The sequence below is a fragment of the Nerophis lumbriciformis genome, linkage group LG11, assembly GCF_033978685.3.
Source record: "Nerophis lumbriciformis linkage group LG11, RoL_Nlum_v2.1, whole genome shotgun sequence".
NCBI lineage: Eukaryota > Metazoa > Chordata > Actinopteri > Syngnathiformes > Syngnathidae > Nerophis > Nerophis lumbriciformis.
The window spans coordinates 27,931,728-27,947,616 of NC_084558.2; the positions used below are offsets into that span (position 1 = coordinate 27,931,728).

General features: G+C 37.9%; 1 protein-coding gene across 6 annotated transcripts in view; it reads right to left on the reverse strand.

Annotated features, from left to right (window-relative positions):
* Positions 1-15,889, reverse strand: part of ripor2 (RHO family interacting cell polarization regulator 2) — a 137,706-nt gene that overhangs the window by 30,894 nt on the left and 90,923 nt on the right. For all 6 annotated transcript variants that reach the window (XM_061966928.2, XM_061966927.2, XM_061966929.1 and 3 more), the window contains exon 2: positions 3,528-3,651. In XM_061966928.2, coding sequence (XP_061822912.1) covers positions 3,528-3,651 — 124 coding nt within the window. The remainder of the gene's footprint in view (positions 1-3,527; positions 3,652-15,889) is intronic.

Below are 15,889 nucleotides of genomic sequence, written 5' to 3' on the forward strand. Positions count from 1 at the left end.
CTTAAGAGTGTTTTGAGATGAGAGCTGTCTCTCAGCTATTTGCTGCGCTTTAAATAGCAAGCAAACATTTGAGTTACAAGCATTCCCGCCATTAGTTGGTGTAGCAAATGTCACAATGAACCCCATAAGATCCGCCCAAAACATCTGGTCTAACTCGCTGGCATTAGGTTTTAGCTAGAAAACAACATAACTTTGTCTTCCAACCATGGGAAGGAAAAAGGCTGGTGTGAAGGATAGTGGTGGGAAGAAGAAGCAGATGATATTCATTGAATTAAAAAATAAATAATAAAAAACATGATAGAGCGTGTCGCCAACTTGACGCTCCTGCTGCCAGCCAAGAATGTTAAAATAATATCTAAACGGCGGACATTTATTAATGAAAATATGGAAAAGCTGCTGATGGTGTGTTTGATGGAAAAAGCAGCAGGAAGGAGATACCGTAGAAGTTTGCTCTCCAAAGTAAATGTACATTATTATTACATTCCTACATAAAACTGCTGTAGTTGTTTGTAATACATTCCATTGTATTGTTTTTATAAAATAAAAACAATATTTATCATCTAATACATACTATTGTATTGTTTTCATACAATAAAAACAATATTTCTCATCAATTGTGCGGTTTGTCACGGTTAAATTGATTTATATTCATTTCAATGGAGGATTTCAGATACAAGTGTTTTGACTTAAGAGCTCTGTCACAGAACCAAAAAGCTCTTAAGTCAAGGTAATATTGTAGTATTTCTCAAACATATTTTTTGCTCACTCCATAAAAATGACGTGCGTCATATGGTCAATAATGCAAATTAGACAATGACATAATGTGGTGGTTAAACTTATTTATAAAAGGGAGAAAATGATTTAAAAAAAAAAAATTATCCTCTGCTAATAGTAAAATTGTGTAGGTGTACCTAATATTGTGTCCAGTGAGTGGCTGAACATGAATTCATCACACTTGAAGAACTTCTTGTGCACAAGCGGTCTAAACAAACAAACGTATCTTCTGCTGAAGTGAACAAATAAAAAACAAGAGTAGATCACAATGAGGTGATGGCACTCTTGGCGAGCCGTGGCATGCTATTGTTCATTTATCAGTTTGCTCGCCACTGACCGACACTGTGACAAAAATCCCACCGCAGTCAATGGAATTTAAATATTAACATTGGAAACAATGCTAACAGAAAAACGCACTGTACAATCCTATATATCCGTGTGGGTTTTTGTGTACTTAGTGAACTTTTTCTGCAGGCCATCATTCCATTGTAGGTCACCCTCATCTACGGCCCACCCCCTCATTTCAGTTTCTCCCACTAAGCTGACATTTCCGTAAGCGTGATGAAAAATGCCTACCCAGCAGAAGGCAAGGCAACGACGAGCCCCAAACTAGTTGGAACGTGGCAGGGTGGACGACGCAGCGACGCGACTGCAACAAATGTAGGGCAGCCTGGAGGTTCGAGCAGGCTCGAGTTGTGTGTCTTGGCACACACACACACACACACACACACACACACACACACACACACACACACACACACACACACACACACACACACACACACACACACACACACACACACACACACACTTCAGTTCAAAAGGCAGTGTCTGTGAGCAATATGCAGACATGCCTAAATGCACATGACACATGGCCACACGCGTGCACGCCAACACATCAGAGCCCAGCAATTCTCTTACGTTAAACATGAGCTGCCTTCAAGAGTCCACGGCCTAATAACCGCAGCTTTAGGACACAACTCTACAAACGTTGCGTTCTTGTTCAACTATTATTAAAATACTTGTCAATTTTTCTGTTAATAGCTGGTTACTTTCTGTTTTAACATGCTTTCACACTTTTTTTTCTGTTGTTTGGGTACTTCCCATTAGTTTTGGGTGATACTACAAATTTGGGTATCGATCCAATAACAAGCAGGCACAGGGGCAGTAGTAGTCAAAACTCATGTTCATACCTTAAAGTTATAAGATCATTAAATGATTCCATCTTGAAAAAACTAATCTGACAGAAACACTGGATGGCGATGTAACAATATAAATTAATATCTATAATATTGATTTTAGGGTCATTTGTATTTGCTTTTTCAATGTGTATTTTACTTCTGTTTTAAATGTTATTTTTTAGTCTGTCCTTTGCCTGTATTTCTTTGTGGTGTACAGCCTTTTGTTCTTCAACTGTGGTTGTTTTTAAAGGGCTTTATAAATAAAGTTGGTATGGTATGGTATGGTATTCATTTTGTCCCTTTTGTTACATACAGCCTTTATAATAAAGTCAATAGTACAAATCAATGGAAAAACTATGGGCCCCTATTTCCCACATTTGTAAACAATAACAAAACAGAGGAAAAAAAGGATTTTGAGATTAAAAAAAATATCAATCTAATCACTGTAGTATCGACCATATAATGATTGTTACTGTCAATATTTGTATTGATGCACCCACTCCTAGCCCACAAGAGCGCTTGCTTAGCAGTTATACATATACTCTCGTCTTCCAGTGATAATGTTACTTGTAAGAAACTTACTTTATTTTCCGCCATGGAGGCGAGAATTGTTGTTTAGAAAACTGCACTGTGGAGGCACATTAGCCGCTAGCGAGGACAGTAAATAAATAAATGATAAATGGGTTGTACTTGTATAGCGCTTTTCTACCTTCAAGGTACTCAAAGCGCTTTGACACTACTTCCACATTTACCCATTCACACACACATTCACACACTGATGGAGGGAGCTGCCATGCAATGCGCTAACCAGCACCCATCAGGAGCAAGGGTGAAGTGTCTTGCTCAGGACACAACGGACATGACGAGGTTGGTACTAGGTGGGGATTCAACCAGGGACCCTCGGGTCGCGCACGGCCATTCTTCCACTGCGCCACGCCGCCCATTGCGTTGAGGACACTGTCATTATCACGATATGACGATAGCTAGCTCAGATATTTGTCATTTTGACATAGATCGGTATCGGCCTTTTTAAATTTTTCATATTGAAAATAAATAGTAATATCTTTACATTTTCTATCATTTTAAATGTAACAATCATCAAACTAACGCCTTTTTTTAATTTAACGGGCCCATTTAAAACTGGTTATTTTGACTCAGATGCAGCCACACCTTTCTGCCTTAAGCATTGTCCCGCCCTGATTGGTTACACAAACCAAGCAAGGGTAAAAGGCAGGGCCAATCAGAACCCGAGGTCTTTTGCAGGGTTTTCACTTACTGTAAATGTATATCGGCACCAAATATTGTGTTTGGCCTCCTTCCCTACTAATAATCGGTATTGGCCCTGAAAAAAACATATAGGTCGATGGTATCATCCCTACCCCTGACGTAGCCCTCATAGTTAGCCTCAGTTAACCTCATAGTTTCCCTGCCGGTACATGACTGCAAGGCTCACCCTATTAGAAGTACCCCTAATCAATCAATCATGTGACTGACGTCTAAACTTAGCATTGACATGTCGATCATTCCTTCCTGCACCATCGGTATCCCAACCGGCCTTGGACTGAATCTTACCGCGACCGCCGCTCTTGCAGCGTGCTGAAGCCGGCGAACGACTGACTCCGGATGATGCCGTTGGGGCCTCCCGGTGAGTGCGTCCCGGCGGCCGCCATGATCTCCGGGATGCGTGACGACACACCTGCAGGGAGAGGAAGGCAGAGAAAGAGGAGATGTTGATGTGTGGACCAGCAACATTGGACAGGCCTTGACTCGCCGACCTTTTTAGCAAACATACGAGCTCTTTCATGCAGGTGTCAGGAAACTTGATGCTTGCTATTTTCCGTCAGGTGTGATGTGGACTTTGTGCATATTTGCAGGCTGAGGTAAGAGGTAAGACTTGCACGTAAAAGATTGATGGCTTAGGTGCAATGCTCTGCCACCAAACCAAAGATGTATCAGTGACCTCATCTACTACGAATAAAGACACATTCTGTATTTAGCAGCAGCCTGTCAGACATCAGACGGTTGAAAAAAAAAATAGCAGCATGAATGCAACATGAAGGCGCTCGGGGAATATGTTAAAAATAGACAAGAGGAGTTTGAACGATCAGGTTTCCGTCTAGGAGGTCTTCGAAAATGTGCTTCTTGAGGAACAGACATGTGATCACTTTTTCATGCATATTTCCCAGATGTAAAAATACCCGCTGATGCCGATTTGTTTGATGGAGGGTAGGGTTGCGTGATAGACATTGTAAATTTGGCCGACGATAGAGCTTGTAATACTATAATGATAACGCTGATGATACATTCTAGCTGTGTCCCACTAATTTGACAGCGACATGCGAACGTAGGCGTCCTCAACAAAGGTAGCGTCCTTGCTAGCGGCTAATGTCCCTCCACAGTGCAGCTTCTAAATAATTTATCGTTGCCTTAATGGCGGCAACTAAACAGTGTTTCTTATAAGAAGCATTATCACTAAAGGACTTGGGGACAAGGAAAAGCTAAGTATGCTACAGTACACACTGTAGGACGATATACATATGCATAGCTAACCACTAAGCTAGAGAACTTGAATGTAAACAGGGTGTGGGCAGATAAATGCAAAGACCAACAGTAACGATACAAAGTCGGGATGTGCAGATGGATCTGCCACCGATCAGTATTGGCCAAATTTCTTGAAAAGGTATGCGATTGCCTATTAATGCCTTTTAATGCCGATCACAAAGGCTGATACCCTCTTGCTAATGTTGTATTTATTTTTAGTCCCTTGTCGGACTAGCTAGCAGCTAATTGTGTATATTCATATACAGTGTGAATCCGTTGCCAAAAGTTAGTAACCACCTCCATTTCTGCAACTAAACTGCATTATTTAATATCTTAAGTATAATCATCAAGTATTAAGACGAGGCTAAACATGTTACACACTGAGAGCAAGCCAAGCAGGCATGCTAATAGCTAAGCTAGTCGCTAAGCTAGGTTGAAACATCAGGAAAAAAAGGTGTTTAGGGAAGTTTAATAATTATAGATAGAATCATGTTACAGCGAAAGTAAGCAGATATTAACAAGAAATTAATAAGTAGATTAATAAGAGTTTAGAGAGAGGATAAAATAACTAAGAGACAATGGTAGTTTTTCCTTTTGTTTAGTTATTTACTATTGATTTTATTATAGATTTTGCTTGTAGTAAACGGGAATACCGAACTAATATATAATAATAATAATAATAATAATAATAATAATAATAATAATAATAGATATTGTTACGCCACCATCCTGTGTTTTTGTCAGATTACCGTTGTGATCAAAAACGCAATCATTTTAATGAGCATTGAAATTTCAAGTATGCACATTGGTATGGCCAATACTTGGTATTGGAAAGCTGGATTCCCAAATTTGCAGTATCGCCAAAAACTACCGTAATGTAAAGTATCCACACAACAGAATAATAGTAGCAGTGCTTATTACATTTTAAAAGAAGTGTAGATGAAAACATGTCACAGCAAAAAGTAACCTGTTATTAACAGTAAATTAGCAAGTAAATTACCATAACAATAGCCTTGTGAAAATAATAGAACTGGAAATGACACAATATGGTACCGTATGAGTCAGCAGCTAAATTAGGAACCTTTGTAACCCGTTTTGAAATTGTTATTTTATCATTTATATGCCAAATAGTATATTGTTATCTGAAATGGCTGCAATATATATCGCAATATAGATTTTAGTCCATATTGCCAATCCCTAATTGGAGGACATGGTCCACAAAGAGATCTGAGATTCTACCTCAGTAGAAGCATTTAAGTCCCATCTTAAAACTCATTTGTATACTCAAGCCTTTAAATAGACCCCCCTTTTTAGACCAGTTGATCTGCCGTTTCTTTTCTGCTCTGCCCCCCCATCCCCCCCGCCCCCTCTCTCCTTCGTGGAGAGGGGGGGCACATCTGCGGCTCCCTCCAAGGTTTCTCATTGTCATCCCATTGGGTTGAGTTTTTTCTTGCCCTGATGTGGGATCTGAGCCGATGATGTCGTTGTGGCTTGTGCAGCCCTTTGAGACACTCGTGATTTAGGGCTATATAAGTCAACATTGATTGATTGATTGATCTTGGCCACTAATTGTACAAACAGTGTAGAAATAGAAGTGAGGGTAAGACACATTAATCCATCATTGTTGCTGGTTTATGGCAGAATTCTAGTTGAAAGGACTTGTTTGTTGTTTATATTGTGGTTATAGCAATAGCTGCAATACTACAACTGATTATTACAATATTCTGCAACTTCAGAATAGTGATGCGAGCAGTTTCTTTGATTTTTGTTATGTTTTAGTTTGCGAGCACACATTTGAGTTACGAGCATCCCCCGCCACTGCTAATAATTGTCCACAGTTAGAGATCGACACAATCCTGCCCTCCAAACACCAGAACTGAGAAAATGAGTGCGAAGGAAGACACCCACTGAATCGGAAAACCAAACCATTAAAAACATTTCCTACCTTGTAGCAGTCTGCACAACTCCAAGCTCTATGCCAAAACAGTGGACATTTATCCATGAAAATATGGAGAAAGTGCCGAATGGCTCGCGCGACGTGTTTCAGATGGTTGTTTTCTCCTGACTCTAGACGATCTAGCATTAACCTTGCTCAGTGTGCTGTACGCAATCATACATGCTGGTTGTGGTCAACTCTGACATTTCCGGTCTGTCACTCAAAGACGTCCATGTGCAACATAAACAACGATAACAGTTCCTATTGTTACACGACAGAGAAGCGGGCGAAAGGAAACACCGCATTAGTTCGGTCCGCAAGATAAATGCAGTACAATATTATTACATTATTTCATAAAACTACTTTAGTTGTTTGTATTTTTTTGTGGAAATGTATCACACTGAAAAAGAAAAATACAAAAAAAAGTAAATGACCTTTGAAGAGGACGCCGATTCTCTCATGGAGGATAATATTTAAAAAGTACATTTTTCAACTTTAATAATGATTCACTAATATTTGCTTTTGCGGAGCCCACGACTATAGGAGACTTGGCATTTTAATTGACTAAAGACGTTAATTGGAGCATTTATAGTATAAACAGAATAACACTTGGGCATGTAACTTCATATCTGTCATGTCTCCTCTTAGCATAGAAGCGTTAAGTGCAGACATGCCTTCAGGGTAGACATGTTTGTCAAATCTAATTAATAAGCAAGCCCCCTGCTCTCAGCTAAAACCCTTAGAAGCGTGTCCAAACACAGGTGACATGAAGAACATTGTTGCTGTCCCCGTCAGCAAAATGCCTCTCTTGTTCATATGGGCGTCCTTACATCTGCCTGTGGTGGTCTCATGCCGTCATACAAAGCCCACAACATACACACCGCCAACGTCAGCCCCTGTGTCAGAAGGTACCAGCAACCTGATAGCATCTCCCTTGGAACACACAAAGAGAGGGCAGAGAACCTTGTTTTTCAGTGAGGAAAGGTACAATGGGCCAATGAGACGGACCATTACTGTCCTGGCTAATAATAGCAGACCACAAGGACTGTGATGGCGGTGACTCAGTGAGTGAATCACGAGGACCTGTGGTTCATCTGCAGCATAAACAACCGCATAAACAACCGTATATCTGCTCAGATATATAGGTAAACATTGACCATGTTTGTCTTTAAAGCAGTCAAACTCATTTTAGATTGGGGGCCACATGGAGAAAAATCTGCTCCCATGTGGGCCGGACTGGTAAAATCACGGCACGATAACTTAAAAATAAAGACAACTTCAGATTGTTTTCTTTGTTTAAAAATGAATGTGTTGTTTTTATACTTACATGTTGCGGTTAATAGTATTCTATCTTTATTTGTCGTTATTTATACTTTTTGAATAAATAATGTGACAATGTTCATCAGTCAAATTTTCAATCTATCAAGACAAAAAAATATCAAACTGAAATTACAGGATGTTATTTATGTAGTTTGCTCATTTTCCTCGACTGATGTACTAACATCATGTGGCTTATTTTGTACATTTGTAGCATCATCTACAAAGATACAAATAATTGCTATTGCAACATCTAATGGACACATTTAAAACAGCAGTTTCTTTCATTCAAAAATTTTGGCTCATTTTTATACTTAGCAAACTCATCCCGCGGGCCGGATAAAACCTGTTCGCGGGCCTGATCCAGCCCACGGGCCGTACGATTGACACCCCTGCTTTAAAGAGTACTATGTCCCGTATAATATACCGCCAAGGTGCAAAACATTTCTAAACTATTCTGCAGCTCACTTTTGTCTTTCCAGTCGTTGTTTCGGACTCAAAAGTGGGTGTCGTGCTAACTCTACAAAAACAATTCCACCAAATAATTCAATATCACAAAGGGAACACTAATTGGCAATGATAGCTACTGGCTGCTTAGATTCAAACGTCGCCCGTTTGTACATAAGTGCCTTGATAATGAAGTTCTAACAGTAACATGTATCCATCAAGAAGAGGCACTCAAACGTCTTAAATAAACCTCTGTATTCTGCTACCTAACCGTCAGTCAGCTGCGTACGTAGGAGCTTGATCATTTTATTTTTCTTCAGCAAAATAGGCTAGCCTCACATTTGTGCTGTTAAAATGTGAGTGTATGTTATGTTGTAGTATATAATTAGGGATGTATTGATTTTAAAATTTAATTTCACGGTTAGTGTGACCAAACATATCAGGTTATCATTACTATCGCGGTATTGTTGAATATCTGGCCTACGTCTGTGCCGTATTACTCCAACTATAAGTTGATCACTCTGTACTAAACGAGCAAACAATGCAGGTTAAATTTTCACAAATGAATAACTTGTCAGACAGCAATGTGTTTATACAACTTCAGATTGGGTTATTGGGAATTCATGTTAGCTTTTAAGATAGCTAGCAAGGTAGCTGATCCATGAGTCTATCAAAGCGTGGTCATCTATGGAGGTTAATTTGTGTCTTTATTACCAAAGCTTTTTGTTGACACTGAATTGATGTAACTGAATTTTTTGTGTTTGAATATTGTGAGCATAATTTTTGCAGTCAAATTTCATTGAATAAAAATTTGTGAGCAAAATGTGTGTTTAAACAAACTGCCTGTTTGCTACTTTGCAAGACCCACGCCATGTGACTGCACCTGGACACCGCATTGGCTGGTTCTGAGACACCATTGATTGCTTCAGTCTTAACTTGCCATAATGGGTCTTGAATTTTTTAGTGCACTGAATTTTGTTGAACTAAATTATTTATAAATGGATTTTTAATTTAATACGATTTAAATTGTAAAACATTGTATTTTTTACAAACTGAATTTTAAAAACACACGCATTTTCACTCTTACTAATTTTTATTCAATGAATTTTCAAAAAATTACGTTACATACATTCAGTGTAGAAAAAAGCTATAATAATATATCAGTATATATTATATACTGTATATTTAATATATAAATAATACATATATGTTATACTTTATATTGCTACAAAGGTACATTTATACCTGCATTATCCTCTCCATCCTTACCCTTTCCATCCTTTGTAACTAAGCTACTGTGTGGAACAATTTCCCTTGTGGATCAATAAAGTTTGTCTAAATCTAAGTCTAAAACCGTAATAATATTATCAAAGTATGCGCGTTTAAAAAAAAAATCATTTTAATGTTATAGAGTAATACTATACAATTGCTAAAACTATACAAATACTACTAATGCTAATGAGGTAAACATTTGGGAGCTCCACCGTGGTTAATCATTAATACAGTTCATCGTTAAATCTGTTACATTAAGCAAGTGCAGAGTTAAGTGTACATGAAAAAAGTGGATGAAGTATTGGAATCGAAAACAGACTTAGACAAACACAGCTCATTAGCATTAAAGCTACAGACACAAAATGTTCTCAGTAAAGCTTACTAAAAACATTTTTTAAACGGTCTAAATTCAAGCATTAAGGATAGATTTTGGACAGCAGACTAAAAGACTTTGAAAGTACTATTGAAAAATAATATAACAATGGGGCTTTTAACACAAATACGAATAAAATGCAGCAATCAAACACGCATAATTTGATTCTGATTTAAAGGCAGAGAAACTCAGTCTTCGTCCTCAAATCTCTTGATCAGCATCACAAACAAAGATGGCGTACAGGCCAGAGAGCGACAATCCCGACCCGCAGTTCGCTCACGTTCGCCGTTCCCATCGAGTGCCAGCCTTTTCATGCACTGAATGCGTCTGCCAGTCAGGCCATTCAGGCCTTTTTCTCCTCTAACGCTCACACACAATAATGTCCCCAAACGCCCTTGGACAAGGTGTGGACTCGTTTTTTTGGGGTGCGGAGCGGAATAATAAGTGAGTGTGAGACTGTTTTCCCACGAGGAAATGAAAGAAAGCGTAGCAGATAGGTGGTTAGGGATTGCTGCCCTTTAAAACTAAAAATGACAAGGTAAAAACCAGGAAGTGCTGCTATCTCAGTACTTTACCTGTCAATAACGGCATGCGCTCAGCTGTTATTGTTCTATATCAAACTTTCAGACAGTGTGTTAAATACAAATCAAATAGATAAAAGCAATGCAGTTTAGGTCAATTTTCGCCAGGGGTGTCCAAAGTGCGGCCTGGGAGGAATTTGTGGCCCGCAGCTAATTTTTTTTAACGCTCCACAGCACAATTTGAAAATATTACAAAAAAAAAACAACTTCAAAAAGTAGAATGAAAGAGCAAACGGGTGCAACGAGAAGTGTTGCAATATTGACACTAATTACACAAAGCTGTCATGTAAGCATTTTCTTTTACTTATATTTGATAAATCAATCTGAAGTTGATATATAGAGAATTAGGCGTTGGACTTAAAAATAATATATTTTGATGTCTGACTTATCTTTAACACTTTTATGATTGGGGGCCTTTTGGATCCCCGAGACCTTTCGTCAGATTTTTTTAAAAACTGTTATTATGAATATTTTTTTTAATTTAATGCTCTAATTACTTCACATTAAATATTCCATTTTGAACATTTTTGGGGGAGAAGTAGAGGTGGGAATCTTTGGATGCCTCACCATTCGATGACGATTACGGTTCAGGACCTTCGATTCGATTAAAAATCGATTATTGATATGTATATTGATGCAGTTTTACATTTCGTTTTATAAATAAATAAGCGTTTATCACTTTCAACTTAAAAAAAACCAATTAATTTGGAAAAAAAACAGTTACATTAATTCCCACATTTGTTAAATTAATGAAAATGTGTGCAAAACTGGACCATAAGTGCCCTAAAATAAAAGGAGCTGGTCGGCTCTCTCGGTGAGGTGGCTCGCTGCAGTCAGTCAAATTGTAGAACTGTCTTCATTACTTTATTTACAATGAATACATCGATAATCGATTCTATAATAGGCCATGTCCGATGTCCGAATTGCAATGCATCTAAAAATCAATTATTTCCCCCATTATTTGTGTTTTTTTGTTAAAAAGAGGGTTTTGACAAAAAGAGCATAAAACATAAAAAATAAAAAACTTAATGTCAACGGATAGATTTGAGTTGATCTATGGTTGTTTAAGCGTAGAAACTAACCCAAATGTTAACATATGACTTCTTTTTTTAACACTTTAACACCCTTTTGGGTCCCCAGGACCTTTAACACCCACCAAAATTGAAGGAAGTCCAAATGGTTACAATAAATATTGTATTGGCTTTGAAAATGAAAAATATTAAAATGGCCCCCGCATGCTATCATTTTTAAGTGTGTGGCCCCAGTGGAAAAAGTTTGGACACCCCTGATATATGCCTTCAAAATGTCTTGATATAATAATATGTGCATTATTATAGCTGGTAAAGCAAATTAGTTAACATCTAATAATATATCACATTAATAATTAATTCATTTTATTTTCACAATTTGCACAGGGCCAATAAAAAACAACCTGCCAGGGCCACACTGCAGACACAAACACACACTTGAGTCGCTTTTGTGCCTTTGTCCAACATAAAAATGTCCAAAGTGGCAAGAAACACCGCTCACATCCCTCAAGCTGCACAAACTGAAACACACCCAAGTAGTGGTGACTTTGTGCGTGTGTGTCTGCGTCAGCCTCAACTTCTATATGCTGGTATAAATTTGCCTCGCCACGGCAACAGCAGACAAAAATGGGATGATGTGGTAGGTTATGTAAAAGAACAGTTAGCAACCAAACACACAGAGACATCCACATTCGTGCTGCAAATAAAGCTCGCTGGAACGTGTTCATGTTCAATTCAGCCTAATTAAGTTGTAAAGATTGCCACTGACATCACACTTGCCACTGACATCACACTAAGTGCTTATATAATTTTGCATAGTGTAGTCATAAAAAACAAAAGAAGCCTATTCTGAAAACAAATAAAATGACATTATTTCTGTTTGTAGTCGGTGATGAAGCAGCATTTCGCTCCCAGCTGCATGTTTGCACGTGAGATTGGAACACTTTTTAGTAACACAACAACCCCCTCCCCCGGCCAATTTACCAGTTTTCCCATCATCGAACCTCACTTGAAAGCACCATGACATCGCTGCAACATGCTGTGAACATACAACGCGAAAGCAGTCAAAAGAGACGTCAGCGCTCTTCCAGGTGCCAACAATGGCTCTTTGTGTCACCGACTCACCGGCGGACAATTCCCGAAGGAAGACAAACGTTTGTTTAGCGAGTGATACACGCTAAAGACAAAAGCAAGTGATGACATGTGTCACAGGTCAAACACAATTACACAATGCCGCTAACAGGCCCCTTTTGCAGTCTCAATGCTAAGCTAAAGCGCTACCGGGTAGTCTTGTTATCAGCTACCAGAAAGACATAAGGGGATATGTGGTATTGCTTAGCTGCTAATATGCTTGCTTTGCAAATTAAACTAGCATAATTTGGAGATGCATGCCTTTCCCTGACATATTTATCGCAGCCTTTATGGTTGTGTTCAAAATGCTTTTGAAGTCATCCTAGCATATACAGTACAGGCCAAAAGTTTGGACACACCTTCTCATTCAATGGGTTTTCTTTATTTTCATGACTATTTACTTTGTAGATTGTCACTGAAGGCATCAAAACTATGAATGAACATGTGGAGTTCTGTACTTAACAAAAAAAGGTGAAATAACTGAAAACATGTTTTGTTTTTTAGTTTCTTCAAAATAGCCACCCTTTGCTCTGATTACTGTTTTGCACACTCTTGGCATTCTCTCGATGAGCTTCGTCACCTGAAAGGGTTTTCACTTCAGAGGTGTCATAATTTCGATGCCTTCAGTGACAATCTACATGTAAATAGTTATGAAATTAAAGAAAACACGTTGAAATGAAAAGGTGTGTCAAACTTTTTGGTCTGTACCGTATGTTATATAGATATCCTGAAAATGTTGTCATCATTTAGAAAAACGGTCAGTTATCTGTGGCCAAATAGTTGTGTTATTTTAAGCTATTTAGGTTAAGTCTCGCCGCCATGCCAATGCAGAGATCTTCTACTTGATGACGACCATGTTTTTTAAACCAATCTTGCTCAAGTGTGACACATGCCGCTTGAAGGTGTGTACCAAGTTTGGTGGCAAGTCAACTAAACATATACAGTTACAGTATATATTTTGTATGCAATGTTTAAATCAGTGTGACTTAAGGTGGTCAAACATTAGGGCTGGACCATTAATCAAAATTTCATTTCGATTATGGCTTGTGACGGTCATAAAAGTACAATAACCGCAAAAAAAAAATTATTTATGGGCCGCGCAACGTGCAAGCACATTCCGGAGCTTGCAACGGTGAAATGGGTGAGGAGCGAATGAGTGAAAAGAAGAGCACGTCTACTAGAAGTTTGGAATGTCACCATGGTTGCTACTAGTATGCCTAATCAATAATCACTAAACTCAAAAAAAGTAAGGCCATAATTTCCGCGTTCACATAATTGTAGACGAAGTCACATAATTGGCCAATAAAACAAAATACGCTGATAGACGCAAAAAAACATCAAGGAAATTGACATAAATGTAAGTGAAATAATGTCACTGTGAGGAGAATGAACATTTGGGAAAATAATGTGTCTATCTGTGTTGGCCCTGCGATGAAGTGGCGACTTGTCCAGGGTGTACCCTGCCTTCCGCCCGAATGCAGCTGAGATAGGCTCCAGCAGTCCCCGCGACCCCAAAAGGGACAAGCGGTAGAAAATGGATGGATGGATGGATGGAATGTGTCCGAAACTGCTCATTCATCCTCGACACACTCAACTGCCCCGTCCTAAACTAAACAATGCAGAGACGTCTACTTGAACTAGAGACTAAACTACAAAGTAAAAAAGTGAGCAAGCAAAAACAATCCATACTCCCGCAACTCATCTCATCTGCTTGTGTAGTTGTGAACAACATCATTGATGTAATATCAATGTACAAACGGCAGTCGCAACTGGAGAGGCTTTCTCTTTTTTTACAGCCTCAAATCGTCTCTACTCGTCAAGCTGAAAACAACAGCACACTTCACCCCTTTCACAATAATAGCACGGTGCGCTACATCCGGTCTGACTGCACTAACAAAATAATGGTTTCAAAAAAGTACCTTACACAAGCATAATGTACTTAAAGCACTTATTGATACGTTTACACAATTATAATGCTTTAAACCTAAAATATCGGTCAAAATTGGCCCAAGATGTATTGCACTAACGCGTGAAGATTTTTGCATTTAATTAACAAACATTTTGTTAAAATGTATTTGACACAAAACTCACACACTATGGTGGTAAAATAAGTGTAAAAGGTAAAACAGAATTGAAAACTAAATTGAAAAACTGATTTTATTTTTTTTATTGCTATCGTTATTTAACAGTGGACACACTGTTAATTAACAGTGTGTCCACAATAATAGTAATAATTATTACTATTATTACTATAGTAATAATAGTAATAATTATTACTATTATTATTTTATTAGTGTGAGATAGGCTCAAGCACCCTTCGCGACCCCAAAAGGGACAAGCGGTAGAAAATGGATGGATGGATGGATAGTTGTGGTTTATTTGCTACTAATTTATATCCGGTTTTTTTTGTTTGTTTTTTACTATTTAAAGTTGAGTTTTGGTGGTAAAATAAATACTCATGTTTTCAAATTAATGAATAATAGTGTTATTAATCATGATTACAATATTAATACAAATAATCATGACTAATATTTTTGCCATAATCATCCAGCCTTATCAAACATGACTTTGGGGTGCTTTTTTTGACAATAGTTTACCCTTGTGTGTGCAGTGCCTCAAAAGTAGATGAGTTAGCTTACAAAAACACAAAAACTATCAGTCAAGTTGCTCACCGTAACAGCTAACATTAGCTTGTTGACTGAAAGAGACTTCCTTAAAAACAACATCTTACAGTTCTAGTTACTGCCATAACATAGCTTTTAAGATATAGCACCCATGTATGATGTATAAAACAAAACTATGAACTATAAAACAATGTCAAATTGCTGATATTTTTAAACAAAACAGGAAAACTAATTGTGTGCCAATCAAAAAAAAACATGGAAAAATTAGGGCTGGCAAACGATTAAAATATCTAAATCGTGATAATCAGATTTTGTCGATAGTTAACTCAAAATTAATCAAGATTAATTGCAAAGTTGTTTATCTCTTGTAAGTGTACCTCATTAAATTCTACACCCAACATGGTACTGGAGAATTTATTTGATTCATGAAAATAATTACTAAACATTTTTAACAGCTTAACACAAAATGGACATAAACAGACAAACTCACTCAAACATTTTCCACCTAGGGTCTAATCCGGTCTTTTAGTTCTCTCTCTTTCTTCCATTATTTTTGATTATGTTTTCCCCTACTAATTCTACCACTAATTCTTTGTCTGTATCATCACTCGTTTTTTTGGTCAGTCTTGGCTATTATATGTGTGACTGTGTTTGGTATCTCGCCAAGTCTACCGGAGACATGAT